At 43.6% G+C, this 13,654-nt stretch overlaps 1 protein-coding gene across 3 annotated transcripts in view; it reads right to left on the bottom strand.

The window, feature by feature from the left end:
* dip2ca (disco-interacting protein 2 homolog Ca) overlaps nt 1–13,654 on the bottom strand; it is a 176,243-nt gene that overhangs the window by 13,272 nt on the left and 149,317 nt on the right. For all 3 annotated transcript variants that reach the window (XM_070918464.1, XM_070918466.1, XM_070918465.1), the window contains 10 exons: nt 12,750–12,889; nt 12,116–12,252; nt 11,827–12,035; nt 11,312–11,426; nt 9,679–9,880; nt 9,460–9,569; nt 3,336–3,416; nt 2,664–2,787; nt 1,088–1,209; nt 186–297 (listed from right to left, as the gene is read on the bottom strand). In XM_070918464.1, the coding sequence (XP_070774565.1) occupies nt 186–297; nt 1,088–1,209; nt 2,664–2,787; nt 3,336–3,416; nt 9,460–9,569; nt 9,679–9,880; nt 11,312–11,426; nt 11,827–12,035; nt 12,116–12,252; nt 12,750–12,889 (1,352 nt within the window). The remainder of the gene's footprint in view (nt 1–185; nt 298–1,087; nt 1,210–2,663; nt 2,788–3,335; nt 3,417–9,459; nt 9,570–9,678; nt 9,881–11,311; nt 11,427–11,826; nt 12,036–12,115; nt 12,253–12,749; nt 12,890–13,654) is intronic.

The raw sequence follows: 13,654 nt of genomic DNA, 5'->3' as shown, positions 1-13,654 counted from the left end.
TTTCCATTATTTGTTTCTTATTATTTATTATTTATCTAATTTGTCATTATTTTTTTAATGTTTGTTTGTCTTTGTTGTTCTCATTGACAGAGGCAACAACATGTACAACATACCTGTTGATCAGAAATAACGACAAAGTATTTGTACAGTGCATCTGTATACTTTGTGTGTGTGTGTGTGTGTACCTGTGTCCAGGACAGGCGGCCAGCTCCGGACATCCACGGCGGCCGAGGCCTCCTTCGACCTCAGCAGTTTACAGATGAGCTGCGTGGTCATCACACACACCGACCGGCTCACCTGCACGATGCAGCACAGACAACTTGAATGTGATGAAACGACATCGCATCACAGCAGCAGCGTAGGAAGACTGAGCCTCACTTTAAACAAAGCTGCCGAATTCGACCGCTTGTGAGATTTATAGCAAAGTAAGCGCAGCCGTGACCTCCTCCATCGCCTCCTGCCAGCCCTCTTAAAAGATGAACGAGGCTCGTTGTTATTCACGACTCGCATTCGTTCATTCACTTATTTCTCCAGACCGCTGGCTCGTTTGCTGGTTTCTGCAAGCTGTCGACTCCTTCGCCCCTTCACTCCATCTTTCTTTGGTTTTCTCTTTTCTTTATAAGTTGAACACGAGTGACTTCTACTTGTCTGCGATTTCGTAGCTATAAGGCTGATTTCTACGAGGCAGCATCCTCCGAGCTTCGAGCTGCTGAATGGTGACTGTGAGGTTACAGTGACCCAAACAGCCGTCATTGTACAGACAGAGAAAAGTGAAATGATGACGATAGATTAAACTCACTTTGTGAGGTGCCACCTACAGTAACACAGCATCAGTGTTGCTTTGATGAAGGACTCAACACAAAAATCAGCTAGTTTTAGTGCAAAAGATATTTTTTTTCCTTTGAAACCTTTGTTGGAGGGTGATCTGCATCCTGTGTGTGTCCATTCAGTTTGTTTGATGCTCACATTCAAGATGGGAAAGTCCTACAAGCTCAGTGTGAGATGGTGACTAACTCCTTTCTTTAAGCCATTCTTTATTGGTACAACATGAGAAGTCACAAATAATGTGGCAGATTAAGGTTTTTACCTCCACGATCATCTTGACGGTGGGCAGCGTGGTGGCGATGTTCTGCGGGTGAGGTGGGCGCACCGTGATCGGCACGCAACCGGCGTAAAGGCAGCCGTAAAACGCCACGATGAGGTCGATACCTGGAGGAGGAAGAGGAGGGAGATGTGCATGGAGACAGGAAAAGGAAAGGAAGGCGGTGAGGGGGGAAAGGAGGAGAAAAGAAGGAGAATGGTGAAGGAAAGAAAGGGAGAGGAGGGATGAAAGGAGAAGAGGCAGGAAAGACGAGAAAGAGAGAAGAACCGTCACACAAACACACTCTCAGAGGTGAGGAGGTTAAGTATTGAGCGGCGCAGTCTGGAGGCCATTAATTGAATGCTGCTTTAAGAGAATCTCGTCCTGCCGTGACGGACGCGAGGCTCTGTGCCTCTGAGGGAAATTACAATTCTTTCCGTTCTCCTTAATTTTCCCTGCGGCGCTCTCTTCGATCCGACTGCCCGACTGAACTGCTCTGAATGTCTTTGTCGTGTCCTTGTTTTCATGTCAGAGACCGAGTTAAAGGATCATTACAAAGTTTTAGCCAATTTACCACAAATCACTTGATAATAATACTGACCATTTTACAGAAAAGGCAACTATTTACTGCCTTCATGTCACTACAGTATGACTCTGCACATCAATCTGCACTTCTAACTTTCTTTATTCACAGTAACAAACAACAATACAATCATATAAAAATGCTGTGGAAAGCTTTGGAAACTGGGCTGCAGTTCAATAAACACTACATGATTTGTTGTAAATGGGCTAAAACTTGCAACAACACTGGTGTGGTCCTTAAAGTAAAACTACCAACGATACGTTATCATTAAAAACATTTTTCATATGACACTGATCATTATAAAAACATGCAAATCTGACATGACCTTCCTGGAATATTATAATGCTGCATTAAAAACATAACAAAAGTAGGGTCATTGATGTTTTAAGCAATCTTGATTCGCTGGTTAAGACGACACCCAGTGAACATTTTGGTGTTGAACAGATGATGCGATGATGTCTTTGTGAAATAAGAACCTCAATACAATATATGACCAAAAGTATGCAAATCTATGAGCATTAATCTGCTGCTATAACAGCCTCCACTCGGATGTTGGTGATCAGGTCTGGCTCACAGTCGGGCGCTCCAGTTCATCAGTGTTGGACGGGGTTGTGCAAGTTGTTTATAGACCTGGCTTTGTGCACGAGGACATCGTCACGTTGAAACACAAAGAGCTTCCACAAACAGTTGAAGCGCACTGTTGTCTAAACGTTCACTGTATGTATGATTCTCATTAGTTGGAACTAAAAGGCCCAAATCACTTGAAACGTGTCCACGTACTTTTGGCCGTTTAGTGTATCACTATAATACGGGTTCAGAACAGTTTCCAAAGCGGTTTTACTGCATTGTGAAAAAGTAGCTAGCAAGGTTTGCTGGGTAGAATGAGCTTTTATTTTGAAACTTGAAATTCATTTCAATGGATTTTGTTTTCCGATTTGAAAAACAAAACATCAGGACATTTGAGTTGCAGCTTCATACTGATCTGCGGTCAGTGTTTACCTGGAGGGTAGACCAGGGCGACGTGGTCCCCGTCCTGTAGGTGGGCCCGTTCAGCCAGCATGCCGGCGATCTTCTCTGCCCTCTTATGCAGCTGAAGGCAAGTCAGAGAGCTGGCTATCGTACCCTGGAGGTCGGTCACACACACACACACACACACACACACACACACACACACACACAGAAAGATGATTGACACATTCAATCAGCCGTGTGTATCAGCAGATGTCAAATCATATTTTCCGTTGCAGCATCTCGGTGCCGAACAGCTGTAAACAAACCAGTGGATCATATTGCCATTATGCAAACCAACATAACCGTCATACAGAGCCAATTCACACACAACCTCATGTGCAAACTGCATCGTCATAATAACAATGCCATTCCTTTGTCACAAACAAATGAATAAATGTGCCATAAATCATCACATGCCATCAGTCATAAGTCTTTCTCTGCCATTTTCTGTCTCAAGTGTTTTGTATAAGAATAACAAAAAGTAACATAAAGCAAACACAGAGACGGATCAGGCATCGTGTCACGGTGACATGAACATGGAAAAGCTTTGCAGTCTGGCTCCTGAATGAACCTCGAATTTAAGGTATTATATGTACCTCATCTACATCCAAAACCATCAACAAACGTGTGTGTGTGTGTGTGTGTGTTGTGAAGTCTTACCCTGGAGGTGAGCAGTGTGTACAGGACGTGGTCTGGAGTGGTCTGGGCTCTCCACTGTAATACCTCTGACAGGAAGAGGAACTGAAAACACAAACAAATATAGGAACAATGAGACTGGATGACGACACACACACGCACACACACACACACACACACACACACACACACACACACACACACACACACACAATCTGGACACATGAATAAGGCAACAGGGCGGCTAACACGGAAAGAAGCAGGAGAATCCGGTCTTCTAGAGTTACATATCAGAATGAAAACAACTTACCTTTTATCACTTATTGTAAATGGATATATTTCATTTATTTATCTAAAGTTATCATTTTCACAAATTACAATCAGTTCCTCTGACTTAAAGTCTTCTGACTTGAAATGATGAGTTGAATTAACTTCCTGCTGAGAGCTCAAGAAACTCATCAAATTAAATTCATTCTAATGCAGACTGACCTTTTAAACTGCGTCAAACTGCCAGAATATAACAGGATGACAAACTGTTGTAGATTGAACATCTGTAAGTTTACTTTAAGTCTTTTTTCTCAAGTTCAGTTCCAGTGAACGTGACTCAGCGGGTTTTGACCTTTACAACTAACGAGCAGACTGTGTTTTAAGTTAAGTAAGTTTTAAGATAACTAGGAAACACTCCCGCCAGGAGTTTGTAAACTTGCAATCAGAAGAATGAATCCGAATGAAACCAATCAGGGTTGTGAGATAAAGCAACTCTCAATTCTGCTGCAAAAAAAACCTTCATCAAGCTGAAAGAATACTTGACGATTTCACCACAGTTTTCCACACAGACTCAGAACTACTTTCACACCCACGATCAAAAAGAAAAAAAGAATCAAGCCTTGATCTTCGCTAACAGATTTCTTGTAACTCCGGTGGGACTTTGTTTCACCTCAAACTCGCCCCAAAGCTGTATATCACTCTGACCTGACCTCCACTGGTTTTAACTTCTCATCTTGCTGCAGTGATGTACAGGTGTACTCCAGGACCCCGTGACATCACTGTTGGGTGTGGTTACAGGTGACACCGGGCACACTGCTGGCCACACCCATCAGAGATGAAACGAGACGCCAAAACTGAAACATTTCTGATCACTCAACATTTTGTTTATGGAGGTTAATGATTAATACGAAATGTGTAAATTATTGCGTTTTTCAAGTAAGTTGCTCAACACTGACTGCAGCTGACTTGAGTTGTAAAACAGTCACACAATTAGCATAACTTCTTGGAAGCGCAGCTGCAAATTCACTCATTTTTAGCCTCCATATCATAAAAGAAACTCCGATACTTTGGCAGCTCGGTGACTTTGTCAGTGGGTGCGCTTCATTTGGAAGGAGAGTGAAGGGAAAAGTTAATATGGATGGAAAGAGGAGAGCAAGGCAAGGCAACAAGGTTTCCTACTTTACAACAGCAGAGACAAGAAAAGAGAGATGGAAATTAGAGATGGGAGGAGAGAACAAATCAAGAGAGACAGAGTTTGTTTCTGGCCTCATGAATTTTTCAAGACTTGCTGCCGAGTTGTGAATCGCAGGGAGCATAATTCATGTTGTGTTTTGTTCTGCCAGAGAGAATCAGTATTATTTGTGTGTGTGTGTGTGTGTGTGTGAGTGCGTGTGTGTGTGTGCTGCCAGTCAGTTGCCATCGGTGATGAGGATTCAGCTGTCAGAGTCTCAACTCGCCAACCGCAAAGCAAACAGACCTTCGGTCTGCGCTACACGGCATTGGTCACGTCTGCGAGGACTCTGGGCGCGCTTCATTTGCACGACCGAGACCGGCTGTTCTAAAGGGAATTATTCTGCTAGAGGAGCTCATATGTGAACCTTTGCTCCTCCAGCTGACTGTTGAAATGAGGAAGAACAGTTGGGGAAACTGATGGTTGATGGTTTTCTGATCAGCAGAGCGGACAGAGGTTCGATGTGATAGTTAGAACCAAGTCCTACTGCCTGATGAACAGTGTTGTGTGTAATGGAACAAAGTGGGAACATCACTGATTTCAGTATTCATATAACACTTGCTGATCTGTTTTATGGTCTGTTCAGGATGTTTAACGGTTTTATTACACATCAAAAGAATCAACACGTCTTCCAGCTTTCAAGTAAAACAACAGCAGAATTAGGAGAAGTAACAAAGTCATAAATATGAATGAAATATTCTAGTTAGTTACCACTAGAAACAGTTATCATGATTGTTAATTGAAGAGGTTCTGTTGTATATAACCCACAATCCCTCCTGCTGAGAACATCACTCAGCTCCTCATCGGCCAGAATTTCCTGTTTCACCATTTAAACTCGTGTAGTCAACACTCAGAGCTCGGTTGATGAAGCGCTCTCTCATCTACTCACCACCGGCTTCGCGCATCGCAAACCTCTCCGGGGGTAAAAGATTTAAAGACGGTTTTCTCCCCCGATGAAAAACATCACTCAGCTGCCTGTCGGCTCGACTCGGAGCGCTCATAAAACTTTCATCGCAGCAAATGAAAGTCTGCTTCCTTTCCAGTTTCCTGCCTCATACATTAACATTTAGGCGTTTATCCAAAATGCCCTAAAGCGCCGTGACTGCACACATATGAACCAGCGGAGTCAAAGCCTTTATCTAGCAAGAGAGTCACAAATGATCTGTGGGACATGTGATACACAATCCTCCTCATAAAACATGACGAGCATTCAAAACCTCCCAATAAACCATAAGAATATTTTAAAGGAAACTGAAATCTTAAATATATAATGTCAACGGTTTAGTCTCTAAAAGTCACAAATAGTAACTCATCCCACCTACCTGAGTCACCGTCTACACACCTTTCAATGCAGCATCTTGTCAGTAGTTGATCATTGGATACTGGGACTTTGCTGCAATTCAGTGTTTAATTAATTAGGGTTGAGGAATGACATTATTTTGTCAATCAAACTCTTCGTCCTCTATTGCCTTGAAAAAAACTTGTTCCAAATCCCATCCAGTCACCCAAACCTCTTCCCTACAAGGTTTCGTGCCACTAATGACGTTGTCACACAATTTCCACATTTGCTCAAGACAAGAGTCATAATTCTCCGGTAAACGCAAGAGGATCTGAAAAGATGACGGAAAAAGAGGGAAACATCACGTTCTATGTCTCCATCCAACCCGCTTTTAAGGAAATCAATGTAAATTTCTCAAATAAAAGTGCGTTCCCGTCAGCTGGACTGGAAACATCAAATACAGTAAAACCAGATCCTTGAGAGACAAGATTAGTTGTTCTCAGACGATCTTCAACGTCAAACCGAGGGACTTGTTGGTGTTTTTAACCATTAAAAAGGATCAAATTCAGGATCAAAACAGATTTGTGCTGCATGTAGAAGATAATATACATGCATTTCATCCATTTCTGTGTAGACTCAAACTAAACTTTATTTATTATAAAGCCAGGCTGCTTGGACTATTCAAACTTATGTATGATGGTGAAATTAATAGAAAATCATAATATGGACGTTGAATTGTGTTCCTAAAAACACGAGGAAATAGTCTATTTTTCCTGCAAGTGTTACGTTCACTATTTAGGTTAAATGTACAGTTAATTGTTCTGTGCTGTTATTGTTTTTCATGCAATGAATATAATGAGATAAACATAAAGATATTTCAAAAGTAGGCTGCTTCTTCCCCTTTTTTTTGTAATGGTGGGGGTCATCAGTGTACATACAACGGTAAAATAGGGGTCCCTTAAGAAAAAGGTTGGGAACCACTGAGCTAACTAATGACTATGGTGGAAATGCTCATGAGGAAAGCAGCTAAACTCCTGACTGTCGAGACAGACTGAGCCCATGAGAGGCAGCACAGGGCTCAGTCAAACCTTCCCTGGATAAATAAATGTTATCCGTAGAGGAACCTGAGAGGACATTCAAAGTAAATCACATTTCAGTCTATAAGATTACACCGATACACACACACAGAGAACATTTCAATAAACACAGGAACAATTGCAAAAGCAGAACCAACAGTCTGGAGAGCGAGAGGAGCTCATTCACACAGAGGGCTCGGTTTTCAGAGAGGTGGAGGAGATGAAGGAATGTGGAGTTATACAAGCAGTGACGGATGATTGAACAGACTGATGAAGGAAGGAATCAATGGGTTAACGGACAAGTTGATGATCAGAAGCAGCAGCAGCAGCAGCAGCAGCCAAAAGCATCGTAAGAGTAATCTTAAGAGTTCAGCCTGTAAACCTGATAGACATTCAGCAGCATTTTCACACAAAATCACAAATTCGAGTTTGAATGAAGCGTACCCGTCTGACTTTGGCAAAAACAAACAAAAGAGACATCGCCTGCCAGAGGAATTAAACCAAATCACAAACTCATTCAGCAGGAGCACCGACCCACCGCTTCATCGGCCGAGAAGAGTCCATTAATCCGTATTTCAACAAAGAAGAGTAAACATGCCGCACGTCTGAGCTAATCACCACCAACATGATCATCCAGTTTGGACTTGTAATTACGGCACGAAGCCTCAGGACTACTCGTTCCATTTCAGATGAATTTTGGAAATGGCTTTGATTTTGAAGATTTGATTAGATGCAAATTTGCCTGCAAACCAGCGATACTGAGGCTTTTTTTTCCAAGATCAGTGTCCAGGTTTATACTCTACACACTGAACAGTACAGCTGCTATTGTGAGCAGATACAGCATCGACCGTCAGTGTGGATCGTCATCAAAAACAACAGCAACATTTCTACTGAGAAGTTTAAAATATCTGCAGCAAGCTGACTGAAAGAGGACAGAGATGCACATTAATGTTTCTGGCAAAAAGCAACAGAGCGAAGCCAAAGCAGAGCTCCGATTCATCACTGCAGACATTTTCCTTCAAGTTTCTGCCATCTTTAAATTGCCTTTACATAACGACAGGAACGGTTCCACAGACGAATTGTTTCCTCATGACAGGACTCTTTGTCCTTCCTTCCCTTTTTTATAGACTCCTGAGGTCGACGCCTGAGGTAAACAGACTTTTCAGGGTGTAAAATCTGAAAAATAGGGCGTGCGTGTTCATCAACATCGTGAACACACTGACACAGCATGTACATCAGCAGCTATCTGGTTTGACTGGATCAGAAAAGGGACATATCATTTCTTGGGTTCAAATCTGGTCAACTTCTTTTAGCCAGGCTAACTGTTTCCAGTCTTTGTGCTAAGCTAAGCTGAGCTAAGCTAACCGGCTGCCTGTAGCTTCATATTTAACGGACAGATATGAGAGTGGTATTGATCCTCTCATCTCACTCTTGAAAAGAAAGTGCATAACTGTATTTCCCAGAATGTCTACTTCCCTTAACTGTCAAATAAGGGCAAGAACACCTTGAACCACTTTATAAAAACAGGAGACATATTAGTAATTACGTTTGCTGTCACCTGATTGGTCTAACACTAGCTTTATCAGCATCTGTCCAACAACCAGACTGGTAGCATGTAGCGAGTGAGGCTGATGGTGCTGCGGTGGAGGTGGTGTTTATTATTTGGGGCCTGTCTCTTCTCATTAGAGTCTACAGAGCGCGCTCAGCCGCCGGCTGCCTGACGCTGTTACTGATGACATTTTCAGACGAGAGCAGAGAGGAAATCAGTTCTGTCAGTAACGCTCTGCATGTTGCTCTCTATCACTCCTGCTCTCGCTCTGCTGTTGTCTCTCGACTTAAATTATTCTGTTGTTTTCTCTCTATTCTGTGTTTTCTCTTTATTTCTCATTTCCTCGTGTCCGCCCGCTCTCTCTCTCTCTCTCGCTCTTCATGTCTTTCTTTCCTCTCCTGACTCTTTTACTCACTTTTATTGGCACAAATATGACATGAACAGAGCTGCCAAAGCATCTAATCACCACCTTTTCTCTAACTTTTATTGCACCCACTGGCATCAGACTTTCCTTTTTGCTTCATTAACTGCTTTTTAATGTCGAGTCGAGGCCCCTTTGGATCTTGAACCTAAAGCACTCCACCTAAGGCTGCCTCGGATGATGATGTCACGATACGATGAATATGTGAAATGTAAACACAGCATAACAAACTGAAAAGTAATCATAGTATACGCATATGTGTCAGTGCGATGATGATGATGATGATGGTGATGGTGAAAACCAGCAGCCCCCCTCTCACACACACCTTCCTTGCCTGGTCATTGTCTTCGATCTGACCCAGATCCCTGCCGCTGGCCTGAGCGATCCTCTTCCCCGACACCAGGTTCCCGACCATCACAGACGCAGGACCGATCTCTGAGGAAGAGGAGGAGGAAAACATGAGAGGAAGGGAAACACGGTATTTTACATAATTTACGATTTTGTAATAAACCATCACGCCGTCGCGCGTTCATTCCTTCTCTACCTGGCTGTTTCTGCCGCGGTTTGGGCAGGTTGGTGACGCAGGTGTGCGGACACATGAGCACGTTGCAGGGGTGCAGCGCCCCCTCCAGGAAGAGCTGCTTGGTCTCTGACAGGTGGATGCCACCCAGGGGAGTCTTGGGCAGAGTGTTGGAGGGCACCAGGGCCAAGCAGTACACCCCCACCTGATGGATACCGTCTATCGCCTGGAAAGTTGACAAATCTTTACTTCCTCCGTATGATGTAACTCGGGGGCGAGACATTACACAGTGAGAGAGAAGGAGATGGTTCGAGTTCACAGTCACGCCTACTAGTGCAGGATGAGGTCACCGTTTAAGATTCACTGTCTGATGAGGCTCTTTAAGTGTGCAGAAATAGTGACAAAGCGTGTGTAAATGTAACAAAGCAACACTCCCTCCGAAATCAAAAGAAATTACTATTTGAAAAAGAAATCACACTCTCATTGTTTAAACTTAAATCTATGGAATATTGGTGATATTATTAACCAAATAAATGCGTTTTCAGCTAATTTGTTTATAAATGGAGTAACTCTATGAGCTGTCATGTTAAATTACTGCCACAGCTGGAATTACAGTATTAATGCCTTATTATATGAATTGAATCAGTATTATATTCACATCTGATCTGAGCTGAACATTTAAATGCAATAAAGGAAGTCTATTATATCTACTATATTTTTAAACTATATATTTTCCATCAGCTACAGTATTTTTCAATATTTTGACCAAAAGCGAATGTTAACCAGCAGCCCGGATCTTTCCCCAGTGCTGTCACATAATGTTACATCACATCCCGTCATCTCAGCCTCGATCTAAAACGCTGAGTGTGCGTAAAGCCAGACGAGCTAAATGGAAAAACAGCCAGTCAGTATCCGCGATGGTAAAGGAATAAAGAGATTTGGTTTTATGGCAGCCGTAAAAATGCAGACGGCTTTTATAGTTTCACCGCAGTCTCCACGCCGGCTTAGAGAGATCTGGAGCTCCGACTGAGATTCTATCTGTTCATGCAAAGTATGAACGTACAGCACAGTATCATATACTGCCAGTGTGTGTGTGTGTGTGTGTGAGTCTGACAGAGCCAAAGAGACAGAAACGTGGTGTGACAGAATCTGCGTGAGCTGTTTCGTGTCTTTTCGAGGTGGCTGTTCTGGCGTCCTCAGAGTGACAGTTTTCCTGAGCTGGTTTGTGTTACAGGATAAGTTCGGTGTTATTCAATAGTTTTCTTATTGTCAACGATCCCCATGAAAAGCCCAAAACCAACAACGTGTTAGTCCGTCTCTCAATACTTTCCAACTTCTCTGCTCTGTCTGTGGCGATGAGCTCCAAGCCCGTCGGGTTTCTACTGAAGACTCAGTTATTTCCGGTGGTCACTGGAGTCTCTGTCAAACGTTACTCAAACAGGAGGAAATAGCGCTTTTGTTGGGGACTATTTTAAGCGGCGGATTAATCCACATTTGGTGCTCTAGTGAGTATCAGCCATTAGTCTCTTTGAGTGTGTTTACATGAGTCTTATCTGTTTATAATATTAAGGATATGATGTTTGTGTGACTGTGTCTGCACAGTGTATATATACTGTACGGCGTGTGTGTGTGTGTGTGTGTGTGTGTGTGTGTGTACCTGCAGGACTCGGCTCATCCACTGGAAGCTGTCTTCCTCGGTGGAGTCGGGCCGCTGCTCTGCCACGACCACGATCCTCTCGTCATGGAGCACCGTGATGGAGAACACTGCTATCCTGAAACAGGAACACACGGCGTCGACAGGCTTCTCAGCTAGAAGACATCACGAACACTTCAGCGGTTCATCACAGTCACTGGACTGATAAAGACAAGCCGGTGGACAAAAGCTCCTCGGGGCTCGGCCGTCTCTCCAACACTGACTGTCTACAGAACGGATGCTTGCTCAGGTTGCTCTCCATTATTCAGATGTTAGCAGTTTTTTTGAGGTAGCGTTACTTAGGAACAACTTAACCAAGAACAATGCTGAGAAATATGAATTCTGTTCGTAGGTGTTTGTACGCATTGTAATAGATTCAACTATCCAACAGTAAATCAAGAAGTGAAGAAGTAGCTTCACTTTGATCAACTACAACATTAAAATAATAGTAATAATAAGTAATAACAACCAACACTTGCCTCCCCCTGTAGACGAACTTCATGGGCTCCACAGCGAGCGCCGTGGCGACGATGTCGTCAGCGTTGTGCCGTCGCCCCCCGACCACCATCAGACCGTCCATCTTCCCCGCCACAAAGATCAGACCTGCAGGTCCGATGAATCCCAGCAGGCCGGTCCTGGTGAAGGGAAACTCACTGATGGGGGCCCCGTTGTTGGACGTGGGGAAGACCTGGGCAGTTTTATTAAGGCAGAGGGTGAGTAAGGTGAGTAATTAAAACAATTAATTAATAAAATCATTCATAAACTCACCTCGAAGGTGTTCTTGGTCATGCCGGCCAGACCGTAGTAGGAGGTTCCCGTGGCAACAGTACAAACGCACAACTCTCCAATCTCATCGGTTTTACAGAGCTGGGGAACGCCTTCAGGCTTCACCGCACACATCAGAGCTACAGACAGATGAGATTTCATGAATGAGAAGCTATCACAACGATACCCATCTTAATTTCACAGGAACATTTGCTTTGTTAAACAACAGAAAATGATGAAATGACCCTTTTTCAGGCGAAATACGGGGTAAAGACCAGCGATACAGGTCCTTTAAGTATCGGTAGCAAATACAAGTCCTGCATTCATGTCATAAATGAAACCAGTAAAATGTTCTCAAGTATCCAAATAAAAGGTTCTGCTGACAGACAGAAGATACTAAATTCTCTAATTTCACAGTGTTTTCAATTCATTTTGGGGGATTTCTACCCAACAGCGGTCACATTTATCTCACGTATATATGAATCTAGCAAGTAACAAGTAACTTCATCAGATTAATAGGGGTCAGGTACAGGTACAGGTACAGGTACAGGGTCAGGGTCATGGTCAGGTACGGGGTCAGGTACAAGTAGAGGGTCAGGGTCAGGTACAGCATTAGCACCTGCACCACCCGTCTCACCTCCGGGCATGACGGAGCCAACATCCTGCAGCGTGAGGACCGACAGCTTCTCCTCGGAGTCGACCCGGATCACGCCGTGACTCAGACCCTGCATGGACAACACGCCGCGACCAGGAGGGGTGCTGCCCTCCTCCGCAGGCCTGCAGGAGGGGTGAAGACAGCCAATCAGATTGCAGGGAGGGTAAAGGAGCGCTGTCTATCTTTGTGATAACACGTTTTTTTAAACTGGGGACATTTGTGGAAAATCACGATATTTGAGGAAAGTCACAAAATGTAATATGAGCACGCTTTTGGAAAAGGGGAACATTTTTGTGAAGGTTTAGGTTGAGGCTAAAGTTAGGATTAGGAGCCAGGGACTTCTGTATGCCAGTAAAGGTCCTCACAAGTACAGTTGTGTGCATGTGTGAGTGTGTGTGCTGTTGTGTGAGTTTTGAAGCAGCTCTTCTGAAAATAAAGCGAGTTCATTACCACCACACCCGCTGAGGCAAAGTGCTATTCATTAGCCTGTGTGTGGCACACGCACACACACACACACACACACACACACACACACACACACACACACACACACACACACACACACAGGGATTTTACAGTGTTGTAATTAAGAGCACGGAGCAAAAATTACAGCCGACTGGCGAACGACAGCCGCCCTGGCTTGACTGTAACGTGGATTTTGTGGACGATGAAAGAGGTGGAACGGTTGTAAGTTTAGCGTTTCAGAAGCCACAAAACTGTAAATTGAGGAGTTTTAATGGTTTAAAATAAGAACAGGACGCAGCGGAAAGAGGATGAAGCCTCTAAAAAAGGAACTTATTGACTGAAGAGAGTAACTAAATATATGTCACGTAACATCACAGTAAAAGTGTGTTTGCAGGGGCCATAAAATAAACGTTTTTGTGACA

The sequence above is a fragment of the Enoplosus armatus genome, chromosome 14 (assembly GCF_043641665.1).
Source record: "Enoplosus armatus isolate fEnoArm2 chromosome 14, fEnoArm2.hap1, whole genome shotgun sequence".
Taxonomy (NCBI): Eukaryota; Metazoa; Chordata; class Actinopteri; order Centrarchiformes; family Enoplosidae; genus Enoplosus; species Enoplosus armatus.
The sequence above is the reverse complement of the archived record's forward strand: the minus strand, read 5'-3'. Positions and strand labels throughout refer to the sequence as shown.